General features: G+C 43.7%; 1 protein-coding gene across 2 annotated transcripts; it reads left to right on the forward strand.

The window, feature by feature from the left end:
* Positions 1-1479: 1479 nt before the first annotated feature.
* On the forward strand, positions 1480-16919 carry Lyrm7 (LYR motif containing 7). 2 transcript variants are annotated; one of them, XM_048334278.1, is made up of 5 exons: positions 1480-1552; positions 5594-5666; positions 8201-8271; positions 11358-11439; positions 16678-16919. In XM_048334278.1, the coding sequence occupies exons 1-5, from the start codon at positions 1535-1537 to the stop codon at positions 16746-16748; spliced, it is 315 nt and encodes a 104-aa protein (XP_048190235.1). In that variant the 5' UTR covers positions 1480-1534; the 3' UTR covers positions 16749-16919. The 2 variants fall into 2 exon arrangements, with proteins under 2 accessions (XP_048190235.1, XP_048190236.1); XM_048334279.1 differs by having other exon boundaries at positions 8204-8271.
* The last annotated feature ends 2479 nt before the right edge of the window (positions 16920-19398 follow it).

Here is a 19398-nt window from a genome sequence, read left to right on the forward strand (position 1 = left end):
GGCATAGTGCTAGCCTTGAGCAAAAAGAAGCCAGGGACAGTGCTCAGGCCCTGAGTCCAAGTTCCAGGACTGGCCAAAAAAAAAAAAGTCTCACAAACTGTTCTGCCCCAGCTCCTCAAATCTCAGCCTCCTGGGTGGCTAGGATTACAGATGTGTGTCACCAGCGCAAGGCTGATTTACATTATTTTTAAGTATACTGCCGGTCATCACAGGAATAGGAAAACAAGCTGACGTTAAAAAATTATGTGGGGTGCTAGTGGCTCACTCCTGGAATCCTAGCTAGTCAGGAGTCCAAGAAATGAGGATCGTGGTTATAAACTAGCCGGATCAGGAAAGTCCAGGAGACTTGTCTCCAATTAACCAGCAAAAGGCCAGAAGCAAAGCTGTGTGGCTCAAACAGTAGAGTGTGAGCCTTGAGCAAAAAGGTTCAGAGACAGTGCCCAAGCCTTGAGTTTAAGCCCCAGGACCGGTGTGGGCATTCATAAACATGTAAATCATAAAGAAGGAAAAGTGTCTTGGAGATCCACTCGTCCAGATCTTTAATTTTAAATAAAACAATCTAAAAATATTAGACTGTTGGCATAGAGGTGAACAATAATTTGGCAGAACAAGATTGTGGGATGTTTTGTTGTTTTTTAAATCGGGGCTTTGAACTCAACACCAGCTTGATAGGCATAGATTTATCTTGATGCCTGCAAGGCCCTAAGTTAAGGTATTTAACATGCTGTATAGCTATTTTTGATTATGACTTTACTAATCAATTACCACCATCCAGCAAAACAAGAAGTTTGGTTAAATTACAAATCTAATGCAGGAGGCAAGATAAGACGGCAGACTTAGAGAGTGAAAATAGCCTTTTGGGGTCAGGCCCAGAGGACTTGTAGATCAGATTCACCACTGGCTTTGGTAATTTGGTGAATTATTGAATCTCACTTTCTAGGGGAAAAATAAATGACAGTACCGGCAGAACTTTTGGAAGCCAGGTGCCCAAACAATGCCTTCTGCAGTAGTTGTGGCTTGGCTTTTGTCACATTGCCAAGGAGACGGTTGCCAAGGAGACGGCCGCGAGTGGGAAATATTAAAATACTTTAACAGAAGTGCCTAATTCCCAACTGGCGGTAAAGACCGAGCCACCCGTTAAATAACAACCCAGGGTAGGATCCTAAACCTCCGGGCCGGAAGTGACTCTGCCCCTAACAAACATGGCGTCCGAGCGATTTCCGCTCTCCTGTCTGTCATTCGGCTCCCCGGCATCGGAAAGCTTGTAGTTGCTACGCGCTTAGCAAACATCTCCCAGTTATCTTGCTGAGAAGGCGGGGCTACGAGGGGACGCTGCATGGCGATTGGTTGCCGTGCGTTAGCGGGGGTAAAAAATGAGACTTTGATTGACTGCTGAGAGGCGGGACTACCAGGGAGACACTGAGTGGTGATTGGTTGAGGCGTGTGAGGCGCGCAGCCTGCTGGATCTGCCTTGGCTGCCGTGAGGCGGGGCGTACCGGCGGCCCCTGAGGTGGCGGGGACGGCGTGGCGCGCCATGGGTCGGGCAGTGAAGGTGACAGGGGCTGGGGAGGGGTGGGTGCGGTGCAGATGGGGAGGGTGGGCGAGTGGACAGCTGTGTGACGGTGGTGGACTTCCTGGGAGCTGAGGTTCGGGACCCTGAGGGGCAGTCGTGGGCCTGCAGGTGCGCGGGTGCGAGGAGCCGCGGGCGAGGCTTCGGCTCCGTAGCCGGGCCTGGAGGGTTTACCTGAGATGAAAGCACGTCCTGGAATCCCACGTACCTGGGAGGCTGAGATCTGCGGAGCGCGGTTCGGAACCAGCCTCGGCAAGAAAGTCCGTGAGACTCTTTATCTCTAATCAGCCACCAAAAAGCCGGAAGTGGAGCCGTGACTCACGTGGTAGAGCACTAGCAGAAACTCGGTGACAGTTTCCAGGTCCCAAGTTCAAGCCCCAGGGCCGACACGTACACACCCGCATGCAACACACAGTGATTTGTCTGAAAGACCCATTTCACATCCCAGGAAATAAAAAAGGACCCCCAAAACGATTTTAAGCGCCAACCAGCCAATGGGGTGCTGTATTTATTCCCATATCTAGAGACCAAGTACCGAGGAAACAGATTTCCTCCAGTGAAGTTCCTTGGGAAAAAACGAGCATTTAGCGAGACACCTGTGAGACCTGAGTCCTCCCAGCCTTGGTCATCTCTGTAGGGACCTGGGCTCAGGTTCATTTCTAGTCAAGTACATTCCTTGTTGGTGCCCAGTTCTCAGGCAGCCATCTCTTAGCTTTAAATGTTCACATGATGGCCAATTGGAATCTGTAGTTGTCATAGATGGAAACACAGGCACAACATTGCAAGGAAGAAAAAGCAATGGTGTATGATAGCTCAATAATAAACCGCCAAGCATTCCTCATGAACTATTAAACTCAGGGCAGGGAAAGACACGATTCTACCAGTTATTCATTCAAGAATTATATTGACGCTGGGTGCTGGTGGCTCACTCCTGTAATCGTTTGAAGCTAGCTGGGGCAGCAAAATCCATGACACTCTTATCTCCAAGTAACCACCAGAAAACGAAGTGATGCTGTGCCCTAAAGTGGTAGAGTGCTAGCCTTGAGCGAAAAAGCTCAAGAACTGTGCCCAGGCCCTGAGCTCAAGCCCCACCACTAAATATATATATATGGCAGGTGCCAAAGGTTCATGCCTGTAATCTTAGTCACTTATGAGGTTGATATCTGAGGACTGCAATTGGAAGACAGCTCGGGCCAGAAAGTATATAAGACTCTTTATCTCCAAAATCTGGAAGTAGAACTGTGGCTCAAGTGGTAGAATGCTAGCCTTGAGCAAAAAAGCCCGGGGACAGCAGCATTTACTCCCTTAATTCAAGCCCCAGGACTTACACAAACACACAAATTAGAGGCTGGAAATGTGGTTTAGCTGTACAGTGCTTGCCTAGCATGCATGAAGCCCTGGGTTCAATTCCTCAGTACCACATAAGCAGAAAAAGCCAGAAGTGGTGTTGTGGTTCAAGTGGTAGAGTGCTAGCCTTGAACAAAAGAAGCTCAGGGACAGTCCCTAGGCCATGAGTTCAAGCCCCAGGACTGGAAAAACAACAACAAATTGTGTTAGGTGCCCACAATAGTTAATGATACAGCTAACAGCCATAAATTATGTGTACTGTACTATACCCATAATGAAGTCAATGGTTACCTGGCTACTTTGCCTTTATAAAGAAGTCTAGCAGATAGGGAGATTTTAAACAAGTATTACCATCATTAAGTTCTCCCAACTGAAAATGCTGTGTGTTTTGTGAAACACACATTTAACTTATCTAGAGGGATACAAGAAGAAATCATAGCTATGGAGGAGCTGAGGAAAAGGGATTTCTTGAGGGGAAAAAAAAAGAAGGGAAGGAGGGAGGAAGAAACAAGCATGAGGCTGTAAAGGTGAAATCCGAAATTTGATTAGAAATTAGGCAGGAGGGCCAGAGGATGGAGCTCAGTGGTAGAGCACCTGCCTAGCTTATCCAGGCTCTAAGTTTCAGTCTCAGCTCCTCAGCACCATAAATAAAAAACAAGCTGAATGCCAGTGGCTCACTCCATAATCCTAGTTACCAGAAGACATAACTGCAGAACATAGTTCAAAGCCAGCCCAGGCAGAAAAGCCTATGAGACAATTCAGTTAAGTAGCAAAAAACGCCAGAAGTGGAAATGTGGGTCAAAGTGGTAGAACAACAGCCTTGAGGGAAAAGAAACTAAGGGACATTAATCAACCAGGCCCTTAAGTTCAAGCCCAAGTTCACAGACATGCTCCCAGGCACACACACCGCCCCCCCATACCTCCCCAAGGGCACTATTGAGAGAACAATGCCTAGCATCTTTTTGTTTATTTGTTTTGTTTTTGTTGCCAGTCCTGGGGCTTGGACTCAGGGCCTAAGCACTGTCCCTGGCTTCTTTTTGCTCAAGACTAGCACTCAACCTCTTGACCACAGTGCCACTTCCGGCTTTTTTCTGTATATGTGGTGCTGAGGAATCACTTCATGTATACGAGGCTAGCACTTTACCACTAGGCCATATTCCCAGCCCCGCCTAGCATCTTTTTTTGTACTTAGAAGCAACAGATAGCCTCAGCCTGTCACTGAAGTCTTAGACTTTTGTTTTTAAATAGACTCTGAATATTCAGAAATCTCAACATTGTACTTCTCTTGTGAGCAGTTATATTTTCTTTCTGAGCCCTCCTAAGACATAAGTTCATGCTTTTGTATGTGTGTGGTTTGAAGAGCAGAGGAAAGCTTTAGTTTGTTCACATGTGAACAACTGCATACAATACTAGTTGGTTATCTTAGCAAACTGTTTTATAGCAGGATGATTATGATTTAAGCATTCTGGTATTGTTTTTGTTCTTTGCATGTTTTTGTTTTGAGATAGGGTCTCACTCTGTAGTCCAGGCTGGCCTGAAACTATGTAACCTGGAACTTGAGTTCCTCCTGGGACAGGATCCCCAGTCTCTCTAATGCTGGGATTACAGGTGTGCACCACCATGCCCAACTTAGTTTTGTTGGACTCTGTATTATTCCTGTGAATAATGCTAAAACCTTTTTTCTTCCCCTATGTTGGAGTTGGAGCCCAGGAACTCATTCATTGCTAAGTGTGTACTCTACAGCTAAGCTGTACCTCAGCACCTGAATATTTTTAATTTAAATAAAAAAGAGGTGTTTTTTTTTTGTTTTTTGTTTGTTTGTTTGTTTTTTGCCAGTCCTGGGGCTTGATCTCAGGGCCTAAGCACTGTCCCTCAGCCTCTTTATGCTCAAGGCAAGCACTCTACCACATGAGCTACAACGCCACTTTGAGATTTTTATTTATTTTTATTTTTTTATTTTTGGCCAGTCCTGGGGCTTGGACTCAGGGCCTGAGCACTGTCCCTGGCGTCTTTTTGCTCAAGGCTAGCACTCTGCCACTTGAGCCACAGCACCCCTTCTGGCCATTTTCTGTATATGTGGTGCTGGGGAATTGAACCCAGGGCCTCATGTATAGGAGGCAAGCACTCTTGCCACTAGGCCATATCCCCAGCCCCGAGATTTATTTATTATTATTTTTTTTATATAGTATATTGGAGATAAGAGTCTCACAGACTTTTCTGCCCAGGCTGGTTTCGAACTGCGCTCCTCAGATCTCAACCTCCTGAGTAGCTAGGATTACAAGTATGAGCCACTGGTACCTGGCTGGAAAGATTTTTTTTCCCTATATTTTGAAGCCCTGATGTTTACCAGCTGTTCTGAAATGTAATTAAATAAATAGAAAATTTATTTATTTAGTTATGCCAGTCCTGGGGCTTGAACTCAGGGCCTGAGCACTGTCCCTGGCTTCTTTTTGCTCAAGGCTAGTGCTCTACCTCTTGAGCCACAGCTCCACTTCTGGCTTTTTCTACATATGTGGTGCTGAGGAATCGAACCCACGGCTTCTTGTATGCAAGGCAATCACTCTACCACTAGGCCATACACCTAGCCCCAGGAATATTGTTTAATTTTTGTAATCTGATTATGTAAAATGTAAACATTTTTTTCTCAGGAGGTCTGAATTCTGATTTTCTTAACAGGTTTTACAGCTCTTTAAAACACTGCACAGAACCCGACAGCAAGTTTTTAAAAATGATTCCAAAGCATTGGAAGGTAAAATTTTATTTATATATATATATATGTGTATATATATATATATATATATATTCCCTTTTGTTTAAGTCCTTGCTTTATATGACTAGAGACTGCCTGCCTTGGGAATGACTTTTACTGCTCTTTTCTGATGGTATGTTTTGTTTAGTTTTGTTTGCAAGTCCTGGGGCTTAAGCTCAGATCCTGTTCCCTGCCCCTGAGCTCCTTTTGCTCAAAGGTAGTATTCAACCATTTGAACTATAGCCCCTTTCTGGTTTGTTTTTGTTTGTTTGTTTGATTGGTGGTATTTGGAGCTAAGAGTCCCACAGATTTTTGGGGGGGCTAGCTTTGAATGTAGATTCTCATATCTCAGCCTCCTGAATAACTAGGATTACAGGCTTGACCTACCTAGCTTGAGTGCCTCGCTTGATGTTTTGTTTTGTAAAGATTTATTTATACTAAACTTCTTTCAGAGTATAAAATTTACAAAAATCAACGATAAAGATTTCCCAAAGAATCAGCAGAAAAATAAAAAAAGGTTGTGTATTGTGTGTGAGAATTTCAGTGTTTGTCATTGCTTGCCTTTAGTTTAAGCTATGAGTCCCATTTCTGTTAGGTAAACAAATTTTCACACACCCTGGAAGACCAAATACCACCATATTGTTCATGCCTGTGTCAGTCTGGAAGTCTCAACAAATGTGGAAGGAAAATACAATCCAAGCCTAATTTGCATCCACATTCTGTGTTTCACTGTGAGTTAAATTGAGGCCTGGACACTGTCCCTGAGCTTTTTTTGCCAGTCCTGGGGCTTGAACTCAGGCTTGAGCATTGTCTCTGAGCTTCTTTTGCTCAAGGCCAGCACTCTACCACTTGAGCCACAGCTCCACGTCTTGCCTTTTCGGTTTATGGGATACAGAGGAATGAACCCAGGACTTCATGCTTGCTAGGCAAGCACTGTACCTCAAAGACACATTCCCAGCCCTCCCCAAGCTTTTTTTTGCTCAAGGCTAGCTTCCTACCACTTGAGCCACAGTGCTTACTTAAATGGAGGTAAGAGTCTCATGAACTTTCCTGCATGGGCTGGCCTCCAACCACATTCTTCAGATCTCAGCTTCCTGAATAGCTAGAATTCCAAGTATGGGATCCAGCGATGTCCCAGCTCTACGTACATTTGTAAACCTTCTTAAGAAGATATCTGGTAAAGTTACTCCACTGTCGTAGGAAATTAAGTTTTCCCAGTTCAGAGCTGGGCTCTGGCATATTAACCAAGCAACTGTATATGAGACAGCACTCTTGCCACTAGGCCATATTCCCAGCCCCAACCAAGCAACTGTTTACAGATTATTCCCTCAGTTGCCCACAACAGCATATAAGGCTGATTAGATTGGATGAAATTAAGCTGCTACAATGATATAAAATGGTATAACAAAATGGTATAGCAAAAGTCTTAATCATCCATTTTTACCTGAGCCAAGACTCTCAAAATTATACATGTACCCTCATTACTCTTGTAATTTAAGCTACCTATGTGTGTAGATTATTTAACCTATTTTCTTTATTGACTTTTTACAGAAACATGTTTGTCCTCTCTGTTGGTTCATGAAATCAATTCCAGCTCAGAGGCTGAGGAAGGAGAACAGGAGAATTGTGAGCTTGAAGATAGTCTAAGCTAGACAGTGAGACCTTGTCTGAAAAAAAAAATCAGATTCCGGTGGTTCACACCTGAAATCCTTGCTACAGAGGAGGCTAAGATCTGAGGATCACAGTCCAAGCTAGCCTGGGCATGAAAGTCCCTGAGACTCTTATCTCCAATTAAACCTCAAAAGCCAGAAGACAAGCTGTGGCTCAAGTGGTAGGCTAGTCTTGAGCACAAAAGCTCAGGGACAGTGAGCACCCAGGCTCTGATTTCAAGCCCCAGGACTGGCAAAAAAAAAGAAAAAGAAAATGAAAGACATTTAATCTAAATACTTAGAGAAAAAAAATGTTTATTTGGATTTATTAAAATCTAGTGACTAGGTACACAAAGTTGAGGGAGAAAAATAGAGTAATAAAATTTTGTGTTGAGGGCTGGGAATGTGGCTTAGTGGTAGAGTGCTTGTCTAGTATGCATGAAGCCCTGGGTTCAATTCCTCAGCACTATATAAACAGAAAAAAAAAAAAAGCTAGAAATGGTTCTGTGGCTCAAGTGGTAGAGTGCTAGCCTTGAGGAAAAAAGAAGAAGAAGAAGAAAAAGAAGAAGAAGAAGCAGCCGCCGCCAGGGACAGTGCCCAAACCCTGAGTTCAAGCCCCAGGATTGGCAAAAAAAAAAAAAAAAAAAAGAATTGTGTTAGGCTTCCTCCCCAAATTGGGTAGCTGTCCAAAGCTCTCCATGACACTTCTTTAATGCTTTTTCTTATGCTTTGCTTTGTACAGGATCAAAACCTTTTCTTAGAGAAGTAGAAATACACTTAAATAATATAAATTATTGGGACAGAAATGTTAAGTTATATATATGTGTATGTATGTATATATATATATACACATATGTATATATATAAATGTTGTTTTCTCTCTAGCAGCCCGAATAAAGATCAATGAAGAATTCAAAAGTAACAAGACTGAGACTTCTCCTAAGAAAATAGAAGAGGTACAGTAATTTTTTTTTCAGTTCCAATCAGACTCATAAAATTTTCTTAGGAAAGAGGAAATGATGAAAATAGGTGGTCATATGAAAGGAAACCCACCTTCCTTGAAACCCACCAGCACTGCACATAACCTCCACTTATTTGATGTGACTCACCTTCTTGGGATCATTTGCCTGACTCTAAAAGACAGCCCCTTGCCTATGGCCAGAACATGGAGGGAAGCCAGGACCAAAGCCAGAGCTGCTCAGCCAACACAGAAACCCACAACATTCTCCCTTCACCTGAGGCAGCTCAGTGCTATAGTAGTTCAGAACCACAGACTTTCCTACTGTGTGTGCATGTGTGCGCATGGGTACGTGCATTCCAGCCTTAGGGCTTGATCTCAGCCTGCACACTGTCCCTGAACCCTTCTACTCAAGGCTAGCTCTCTACCATTTGAGCCAAAGCTCCATTTCTGGCTTTTTTTTTCTTGGTGGTTAATTGGAGATAAGAGTCTCACCGACTTTCCTGTGCCAGCTGGCTTTGAACCACGATCCTCAGATCTCAAGTCTCCTGAGTGTCAAGGATGACAGATGTGAGCCTCCACCCCCCAGTGTCTCTGTTTATAGTTGAGATAGAGTCTTGCCTTTTGCCTGTGCTGGTCTTCAACCACAATCCTCTTCTTTAAAGCTTCCCACGGTAGCTGGTCTGGTAGACGTGTGCAACCACACCCAGCTTTTTCTACTGGGAGGGCTGGGCTTGAACTGCAGTCCTTCTGATTTCATCAACCTAAGTAGCTATGATTACAGCCATGAGCCACTGCACCTCTCTGACCCATGGATTTTAATCTTTCTCTTGAATTGTTTTGCTCCTGCAGCATTTCGTGACATCACACACTAGCAGTTGGGAAAATGCAGGTTCACTAAGCAGTGCAGTAAGCTTAGTTCATATGCAGGTTTATCACATGTGGTTTTGACAGAGAGAAAGAGATCAAAAACAAAATGGCACAGCTCAGTTAATGTGGAGAAGCTCTCAGGCAGTCCTATATTTAACTCGGTTTATGATCTGCTGTTTCCATGCCCTTAACTTTGTGCAAACCTGCCTCCCCAAAAAGCAAATGATACCTACAAAGCAAGGTAAAAGTGAATGTGCTTAATTTAAGTGATACAGTGAAAACTTGAGGCTTGTTGAAAGGCAGCAAGTCTCTCAGCATAAGTTGGGGGCGCAAGAGAAAAATGTGTCAGGTACTAAACTATATCTCCTGAGAATTCACGACTTTTCCTCAGCAGCAGTCCCTGGGAATCATTCAACCCCAGTTATCAAAACTCTACTGTAAGCTGGGCACTGTGGCTCACACCTGTAATCCTAGCTCCTCAGGAGGCTGAGATCTGAGGATTGCAGTTAGAAGTCAGCCAGTATAGGAAAGTCTCTGAGGCTCTTATCTCCAAGTAAGCAGCAAAAGTCTGGAAGTAGAGCTGTGGCTCAAGTGATAGAGTGCTAGCCTTGAATGAAAAAGCTCAGGGACAGTGCCCAGACCCTAAATTCAAGCCCCAGTACCAGCATATACACACAAGAGTCTCCTGTACAGTGAACATAGTTTATTATATGAAATCTTAAAATTATATCTTATAATTACAGCTGTTAGTGTTCATCTTGTTAAGAAAAATCCTTTAAGTACAGGAAGCTCCCAAACTCACAGCATATACAAGTGCCTCCACAGTTTGGATTTTTGCTTGAAAGTTTGAATTTTATCATGGTCAGTAAATATTGTCCATTGGTTTCTTTCAAGTGACAAACAACATTTCGCTCATGTTCAAGAAATTATCTGCCGGGCTGGGGATATAGCCTAGTGGCAAGAGTGCCTGCCTCGGATACACGAGGCCCTAGGTTCGATTCCCCAGCACCACATATACAGAAAACGGCCAGAAGCGGCGCTGTGGCTCAAGTGGCGGAGTGCTAGCCTTGAGCGGGAAGAAGCCAGGGACAGTGCTCAGGCCCGGAGTCCAAGGCCCAGGACTGGCCAAAAAAAAAAAAAAAAGAAATTATCTGCCAACTGGGTACCAATGGTTCATACCCATAATCCTAGCTACTCAGGAGGCTGAGATCTGAGGATTACAGTTTGAAGCCAGCCCAGGTGAGAAAGTCTGTGGGGAATCTTATCTCCACTTAACCCCCAGAAAACCATAAGTAGAAGTGGTGCTATGGCTCAAAGTGGTAGAACACTAGCCTTGAGCAAAAAAAAAAAATCTTAGGGATAGCTCCAGGCCTCAAATTCAAGCTCCATGATGCCCCACCATCCCTCACCCCCCCCCCAAAAAAAAAAATAAAAAGAGGTAAAGTCCCAAAGCCCTCACTTTTTTTTTTTTTTTTTTTTTTTTTTTGGCCAGTCCTGGGCCGTGAACTCAGGGCCTGAGCACTGTCCCTGGCTTCTTTTTTGCTCAAGGCTAGCACTCTGCCACTTGAGCCACAGCGCCCCTTCTGGCCATTTTCTGTATATGTGGTGCTGAGGAATCGAACCCAGGGCCTCATGTATACGAGGCAAGCACTCTTTCCACTAGGCCATATTCCCAGCCCAGCCCTCACTTATTTTTAAATGTACATTGCAACAAAATTCTGAATCTGTTTGGGAACAAAATATGGAGTAGATAGATAAAAGTTATAAAACTATCCGAATGTTGAGCTTTGTATACTGTAAAATGTTGAAAGCAGCACTGTCTGAAAGGGAATTGTTATATAGAACTCTAGTTTTCAGGAGCTAGGAATGTGGCTTAGTGGTAGAGTGCTTGCCTAGCATGCATGAAGCCCTGGGATCAATTCCTCAGCACCACATAAACAGGAAAAGCAAAAGTGGCACTGTGGCTCAAGAGGTAGAGTGCTAGCCTTGAGCAAAATAAGCCAGAGATTTCAAGCCCCAGGACTGGCAAACAGAAAAAAAGAAAAAAACAACAACAACTATGGTTTTCAGCTGGGCACTGGTGGCTCATGTTTGTAATGCCCAGGCCCTGAGTTCAAGCCCCATGACTGACAAAAACAAAACAAAACGCTGTAGTTTTGAAAACAATGCATTGTTGTGCAGCCCTCTAAGGACTCCCTCTGGATTTCTCAACAGCTGATGAAAATTGGTTCTGACGTTGAACTGCTCCTCCGAACATCTGTCATACAAGGAATTCACACAGACCAGAACACGCTGAGTGAGTAAACATAAAGAACTGTGACTTCTGGCTTCAGTGCCCTTTTGAAATATTGAACAAATCCTATACCCTTGTTTGTTTTGATTGTATTTATTTACTTATTGGCAGTACTTGAATTTGATCTCAGAACCTTGCACTTGGTAGGCAAGCACAGGAATCATGTCCCAACCTTTTTTACTTTTACTTATAGTTTCAAATTGAGGCTCTTCTGTTTCCTAGGGCTGGTCTTGAACTGTAACTCTCCAACCTTTATAGCTGGACTTACAGGCATGAGACTGATACCTAGCTTACTTGTTGAGATGGGCTCTCCCTAGCTTTCTTTTTTTTTCCCTCTTGGTTGTGGGGCTTGAACTCAGTGCCTGGGCACTGTCCCTTAGCTCTTTTGTTCAAGGCTAGCACTTTACCACTTTGAGCCACAAGTCTACTTGCAGTTTTCTAATGGTTCATTGGAGATAGAGTCTCATGGACTTTCCGGCCCAGGCTCGCTTTGGACCATGATCCTCAGATCTCAGCCTCCTGAGTAGCTAGGATTACAGGCATGAGCCACCAGCGCCTGTCTCTCTCTAGCTTTTCTTCTGGTACTAGCTGGCCTTGAACTGAGATCCTCCCAATCTGTACCTCTGAAAGCAGTTGAAATTATAGATGCAAGCTATCACACCCAGCCTTCAATAGAGCCTTTGTGGAGTTTTTTCATTGGCTGGATTTTAACCTTGATTCTGCCTCCTAAGTAGCTAGGTTTACAGACATGAAACACTAGCTCCAAGTTTCAACACGGGATATTTTAAACTTTATATATAAAGTACTTGAAGGCCTGGGATTATAGCTCATGCCTATAGCTCATTGCCTAGCACACTAAAAGTCCTAGGTTCAATCCTCAATAACACATAGACACAAAAAAAGGTGTTGAGGGGCTGGGAATATAGCCTAGTGGCAAGAGTGCTTGCCTTGTATACATGAAGCCCTGGGTTCGATTCCCCAGCACCACATATATAGAAAAAGCCAGAAGTGGCACCGTGGCTCAAGGGGCAGAGTGCTAGCCTTGAGCAAAAAGAAGCCAGGGACAGTGCTCAGGTCCTGAGTTCAAGCCCCAGGACTGGCAAAAAAAGAAAGAAAGAAAGAAAGAAAGGTGTTGAACTTCATGGAAACTTTGTCTGGCTTTTTTCCCCTCAATATTACATTTGTGAGATTCATTTACATTGTTGTATTCTGCCATGTCATTACAAGTATCATTTGGACTCATCCCAGTGTCACAATTTATCCTTACATTGTGGTTTGGGTTTTTCCCAATTGGAGACTACAGTGGATAAAGATGTTATGAACAGCAGGCATTGTGGTGGAGAAACGTGTGGAAATATGTGCACTGTGACACACATCTGCAGAGATAATACGTAGTTGAAATGGAATTTCTGTGTCCTGAGATCTGGCTTTTTCATATAGCAGTTTCCCGGTTTCCTGGAGTTGTTCTGACTCTGTTTGCAGCACTAGTATAAGTGTGCAAGCTCCACTGTCCCGAGTGAGTCCTCCCCCACACTTAGTAGTGTGTGTCTCCCTAGCCTTACTCGTCCTTCATTCACATATCTAGTAACTAACTGAAGGAATACTGAGCACCTGTTTAGTGGACGTTGGACTGTTCTCTTAGATGAAGTTCCTGCTTGTTTGTCTTTTGCTCCCTTTTCCTTTTCTTAAAGGGTTGTCTGCCTTTTCAGTATTGACTGGGAAGAAGTCTTTCCATGATCTGAATGCAGATGCATTGTTGAGATATATGTTACAAAAATCTCCTTTGTGACCTATCTTTGCCTCAGTGCTGTTTTCTGTCAGTGAAGTTTCTTATTTTAATGTAGTTTACTTGATCAGATTTTCCTTTATGCTGAGGATTTTGTGTTCCATGCAAAAAAAAAAATCTTTGCTTCTATCAAGTGAAGAGGTTCTCTTGCGCCTTCTTCCAAAATCTTAATTTATTGTTTGATCTCTTTCATTTGGTTATTGCTATTAACCTGAGTTGGCTCTTGGATATAGTATGAGATAGTGGTTATTCACGGAAAAGTCTGCTCCTTCCCTTACCAATCACGTTGATGGACTGGCTTATATTGCCAAGAAACCCCAGGCTTGTCTAACTTTTTTCTTTTTTCTTTTTGTCCATCATGGGGCTTGAACTCAGTCCCTGACCTCTTCAGCTCAAGGCCAGCACTCTATCACTTTGAGCAACAGCTCCACTTCCGGTTTCCTGGTGGTTAATTGGAGATAAGAGTTTCACAAGCCAGGTGCTAGTAGCTCACGTCAGTAATCTTTGCTACTCAGGAGGCTGAGATCTGAAGATTCTGGTTCAAAGCCAGCTGGGGCAGGAGAGTCCTTATCTCCAGTTAACCTCCAGAAAACTGGAAGTGATGTTGAGGCTAAAAGTGGTAGAATGCTAGCCTTGAGTGAAAAAGTTCAGGGACAGCACCTAGGCCCTGAGTTCATGCTCCAGGACTGAAAAAAAAGAAAAAAAAGACTCACAGACTTTCCTGCCCAGACTGGCCTTCAACTGTGATCCTCAGATCTCAGCCTCCTGAGTAGCTAGGATCACAAGTGTGAGCCACTGGCACTTGGTGTGAGCCACAGGTGCTCTGCTTTGTCTAGCTTTCTTTAATCCATAAGGCCTTGAACTCATGATAAGAGGAAGTGAGTTGTGAAAACATGCATAGCCCAGAAGAAGAGCATCTGCCCCTGTATATCAGCTTCTGGACAGGAAGAGTGGCCTAGAGGCTTCAGCGCCTAGAGCTCTAAAGTACAGGCCTCCTCCCAGGGCCTTTGAGTCTTCCAGAAACAGTCAGGTCCTGCCGGATTGATTGCTGACCAGATTTGTAGACAAGCAGGCCGGGCTCTTCCTGTGCAGCAGGGATCGAGGCGTTTCTGTGGAGTCGTGACTGCACATTTTCTTTCTCTTCTACTGTCTATTTTTCACTGAACTCCAGTGGGTGTCTACCATATGATCTGCCAAAGCTGGTGGGCACAGGCACCAGGCATCCTTCAGTCTGTGAGAGATCTCAGGGTGCAGGGGGAAGCAGAAGTTACTGCAGTAGGAAGAGGGTGTGTATGTGTGTGTGTGTGTGTGTGTGTGTGTGTGTGTGTGTGTGTGTGATCTCAGGGTGCAGGGGGAAGCAGAAGTTACTGCAGTAGGAAGAGGGTGAGGGTGTGTGTGTGTGTGTGTGTGTGTGTGTCCAAAGGGATATGCCAAGAGAAAAATGTTCATTCCCAGACTACATGACATCTGTCTGGCCTTCATGAGAGCAGTCTTCTGGGTCTTATTTCCAAGAAATGCCTGTCTTCCTATTAAAAAGGAATGAGTGGGAAAGGCATTGCCCCCTGGCGCTTCTTCTCCTTTGCCTGCCTGGAGGATGTGTGCGTTCACTGCAGCAGTGAAGGCAACCCACCAAGAAGAGCTGCAGCACAGAGGGAGCAAAGGGTCATGGGGTCCTAGTGTTGTTGAGGACTTTGCTAGTCCAGAGCCTTCCGCCATATTTCCTGATCATGTGAGAACCTCAACTCCCACATTGTTGGACTTCTGGTTATTCAGAGTAAATGTCTTTGGAAATAGGTAGGTTTAGCCACTTCGTTTTTCATTGTCCTGTAAAAGTATATGTTTCTAACAAATTATAACATTATAATTTGTTGTTTGTCTTTTCCATTAGATTCTGAACTTGAAAACTTTTTTTCCCCCTCTTCCTGGGGCTTGCATTCTTAGCTACTCAGGAGGCTGAGATCTGAGAATCACGGTTCAAAACCAGCTTAGGGAGCAAAGTCTGAGAGACTCTTTTTGGTTTTTGCCAGTCCTGGGGCTTGAACTCAGGGCCTGAGCACTGTCCCTGGCTTCTTTTTGCTCAAGGCTAGCACTCTGCCAACTTGAGCCACAGGGCCACTTTCAGCCTTTTCTATATATGTGGTGCTGAGGAATCGAACCCAGGGCTTCATGTATAGGAGGCGAACACTTTACCACTAGGCCATATTCCCAGCCCAGAGAGACGCTTATCTCCATTTAGCCAATCAAAAACCAGAAGTGGAACAGTGGCTCAAAGTAGTAGAGTGCTAGCTTTGAGCTGAAGAGCTCAGGGACAGCACCTGGGCCCAGAGTTCAAGCCCCACGACATTCTCTCTCTCTCTCTCTCTCTCTCTCTCTCTCTCTCTCTCTCTCTCTCACACACACACACACACACACACACACATTGACATACATGCCAGATATCAGTGGCTCATGCCTGTAATCTTTGCTACTCAAAAGGCTGAGATCTGAGGGTTGAAGTTCAAAACCAGCCTGGACAGGCAAGTCCAGGAGACTCTTGTCTCCAATTAACCACTCAAAAGTCTGAAGTGGAGCTGTGGCTCAAGTGGTAGAGCACTAGCCTTACAAAAGAAGCTCAGGTCCTGAGTTAAAGCCCCAGCATGCACACATGTACACACACAGGGTGTTCTTTTTCTTCAGTAGGTAAATAGGCTATCCAGCTGATCGTTATAATTATTGGTAACCATATGTCAGTGTGTTGTAGATAAATTCTGTGAAGCTCTTTAGTTGGTTTTATTAAATAAATGATAAAGAATTAAGTCGGTTTTTCTATAACCAACTTACTTTTTTTTTTTCGGCCAGTCCTGGGCCTTCAATTCAGGGCCTGAGCACTGCCCCTGGCTTCTTTTTGCTCAAGGCTAGCACTCTGCCACTTGAGCCACAGCCCCACTTCTGGCCATTTTCTATATATGTGCTGCTAGGGAATCGAACCCAGGGCTTCGTGTATATGAGGCAAGCACTCTTGCCACTAGGCCATATTTCCAGCCCACCAACTTACATTTTTCTATAATCTAAAAAGAGAATCTTTTTAAATGTTTCTATTTAGAGTCATGCATTCCATCTTACACAGTAACTGGAATAACATATGTCTGAAAGATTTACCTTAAACCTCATCTTCTGGGGCTGGGAATGTGGCTTAGTAGTAGAATACTTGCCTTGCATGCATGAAGTCCTGGGTTTGATTCCTCAGTACTATACAAACAGAAAGAGCCGGAAGTGGAAGAGTGCTAGCTTTGAGCAAAAGAAGCTCAGAGACAATGCCTAGGCCCTGAGTTCAAGCCCCAGGACTAACAAAAAAAAAAAAAAGCAAAAGCAATCTTACAGATATGAGGGCCAATGAGTGTAACTTGCATTTACTTCTACTTCAATGATTAAATAATGAATTTTCATTTTAATTATCTATTTTGTTTTTCTTTCAGAATTGGTCCCCAGGAAAGATCTTCTTGTCGAAAATGTGCCATATTGTGATGAACCAACTCAGAAGCAATGAATTTTCCAGAATAAAACAAGTCTTCACACCATTACTTTTAATATGAATCATTCTACCCAAAGTTCTGGAATTCAGATACTTTTCTCTAAACTGGCAGATGGGAAAATGAGTGAATGAAAGAAGAGCTTCATATTTAAATTCACATTAAAACGACATTGCAACTGCAGAGTATAGATAAGTTGTTTTTGTTTTTTTTTAAGTTTCTCATAGTTCTTCCAAGAAATTAATTTTGGGGTAGGAGGCATGGCTCAGCTGGTAGAATGCTAGCCATTGAAACAAAAGTGTCAGGTATTGAGTTCAAATCCCAGTCTCTGACTGAAAAATAGAAAAAGAAAAATTCTTTTTCCTCAGTACTGGGACTGAATTCAGGGCTTTTGATCTTGTTTTAGCTTTTTCACTCATGGCTGACACTCTACCACCTGAAACACACCTCTACTTCTGGCTTTTGCTGGCTTATTTGGGAGATAAGAATCTTACACTTTCCTACCTGGGCTGGCTTTGAACTACAGCCCTCATAAGCTCAGCCTCCTGAGTAGCTAGGATTACAGGTGTGAACCACCAGTACCCCGCCTAGCTAAGTATTTTGACATGCCATCAGAGAAGAAGTCATTAAAACCAAACTTTCCATTTAAAGTACACAGTGAATATGATATTCACTCCTGTGCTTCTATTAACATTTGATCTCACTGTAGCTATTTGACAATGAAGCACTTTGACAAGTTGGGGAATTTTCTTCCCATGGGAAATGCGGTGTTAGATATAAATTATTAGATTAAATTGATATTTAGTGCTCAAACTATTAAATTGGCCCCAGATTTTCAGTTTGTGCCTGCTCTCCTCAGAAGGTGGCCTTTGTTTCCTAAAGCACTGTAACCATTTCTGTAGCTAACAAAGAATTACATGGTCTCTTTTTAGAGATGAAACTGTGTTCTCTGTGTTCTTATTAAGATACCTTTTTTTTTTTTTTTTGCCAGTCGTGGGGCTTGAACTCAGGGCCTGGGCACTATCCCTGAGCTTCTTTTGTTCAAGGCTAGCACTCTACCACTTGAGCCACAGCATCACTTCCAGCTTTTTCTGTTTATGTGGTACTGAGGAATTGAACCCAGGGCTTCATGCACGCTAGGCAAGCGCTCTACCACTAAGCCACATTCCCAGCCCTCACCCCAATCTTAAAGCAGCAAATGGCAGTCAAATCCTTATGCTTTGTGCTGGGTGCCAGTGGCTCACACCTGTAATTCTAGCTACTCAGGAGGCTGAGACCTGAGAATTGTGGTTCAAAGCCAGACTGGACAGGAAAGTCTATAAGACTCTTGTCTCCAACTAAACACCAGAAAACTGGAAGTGATGCTAGGGCTCATAGTGGTAGAGTGTTAGCCTTGAGCTAGAGATCAGAGACAGCGCCCAGTCCAAGTTCAAGTCCCATGACCAACAAACACATACATACATATATATATACCTATATATATATCAATATATATATACCTATATATACCTATATATGTATATATACATATATATGTGTGTGTATATATATACATATATATTATATATATATATATATATATCAAAATGACCTCAGGTCACTGTAAAGTAACCTAAATTTCTTTTTTTTTTTTTTTTTTTTTTTGGCCAGTCCTGGGCCTTGGACTCAGGGCCTGAGCACTGTCCCTGGCTTCTTCCCGCTCAAGGCTAGCACTCTGCCACTTGAGCCACAGCGCCACTTCTGGCCATTTTCTGTATATGTGGTGCTGGGGAATCGATCCTAGGGCCTCGTGTATCCGAGGCAGGCACTCTTGCCACTAGGCTATATCCCCAGCCCAGTAACCTAAATTTCTAAGGAAATGGTGGCCCTCAGTCAAACTAGATGTGGCCTTCATAACTTAGCTTCACTTAGAGTGCAGTAGACTTTCCTACTAAGCTGAAGCTATAACAATAATTATCTTTTCTTTTTCTTTTTGTACTGCTACTGGAGTTTGAACTTGAGGCCTGGGCACAGTCCCTTAACTTTTTCACTCAATGCTAGTGCTCTTCCCTTTACGCCACAACTCCATTTCTGGTTTTTTGATAGTGAATTAGAGATGAGAGTCTCATGAAGCTGAGCACTGGTGTCTTGCGCCTGTCATCCTAGCTACTCAGGAAGCTGAGATTGAGGATCATAGGTCAAAGCGTGAGTAAGAAAATCCCTGAGGGGCTGGGGATATGGCCTAGTGGCAAGAGTGCTTGCCTTTTATACATGAGGCCCTGGGTTCAATTCCCCAGCACCACATATACAGAAAATGGCCAGAAGTGGCACTGTGGCTCAAGTGGCAGAGTGCTAGCCTTGAGCAAAAAGAAGCCAGGGACAGTGCTCAGACCCTGAGTCCAAGCCCCAGGACTGGCAAAAAAAAAAAAAAAAGAAAATCCCTGAGCCTTTTTTTTTGTGTCAGTCATGTGGCTTGAACTCAAAGCCTGGGCACTGTCCCTGAGCTTTTTCGTTCAAGGCTCAAGAGCTTTACCTCTTTGAGCCATAATGCTACTTCCTGGCTTCTGGTGGTTAATTGGAGATGTTTCTTATGGACTTTCCTGCCCGGGATGGCTTGAACCACAATTCTTTTAAGTCCTCGTGAGACTCTTATCTCCAATTAACCACTCAAAAACCTGAAGTAGCACT

The sequence above is a fragment of the Perognathus longimembris genome, chromosome 25, assembly GCF_023159225.1.
Source record: "Perognathus longimembris pacificus isolate PPM17 chromosome 25, ASM2315922v1, whole genome shotgun sequence".
Lineage (NCBI taxonomy): Eukaryota > Metazoa > Chordata > Mammalia > Rodentia > Heteromyidae > Perognathus > Perognathus longimembris.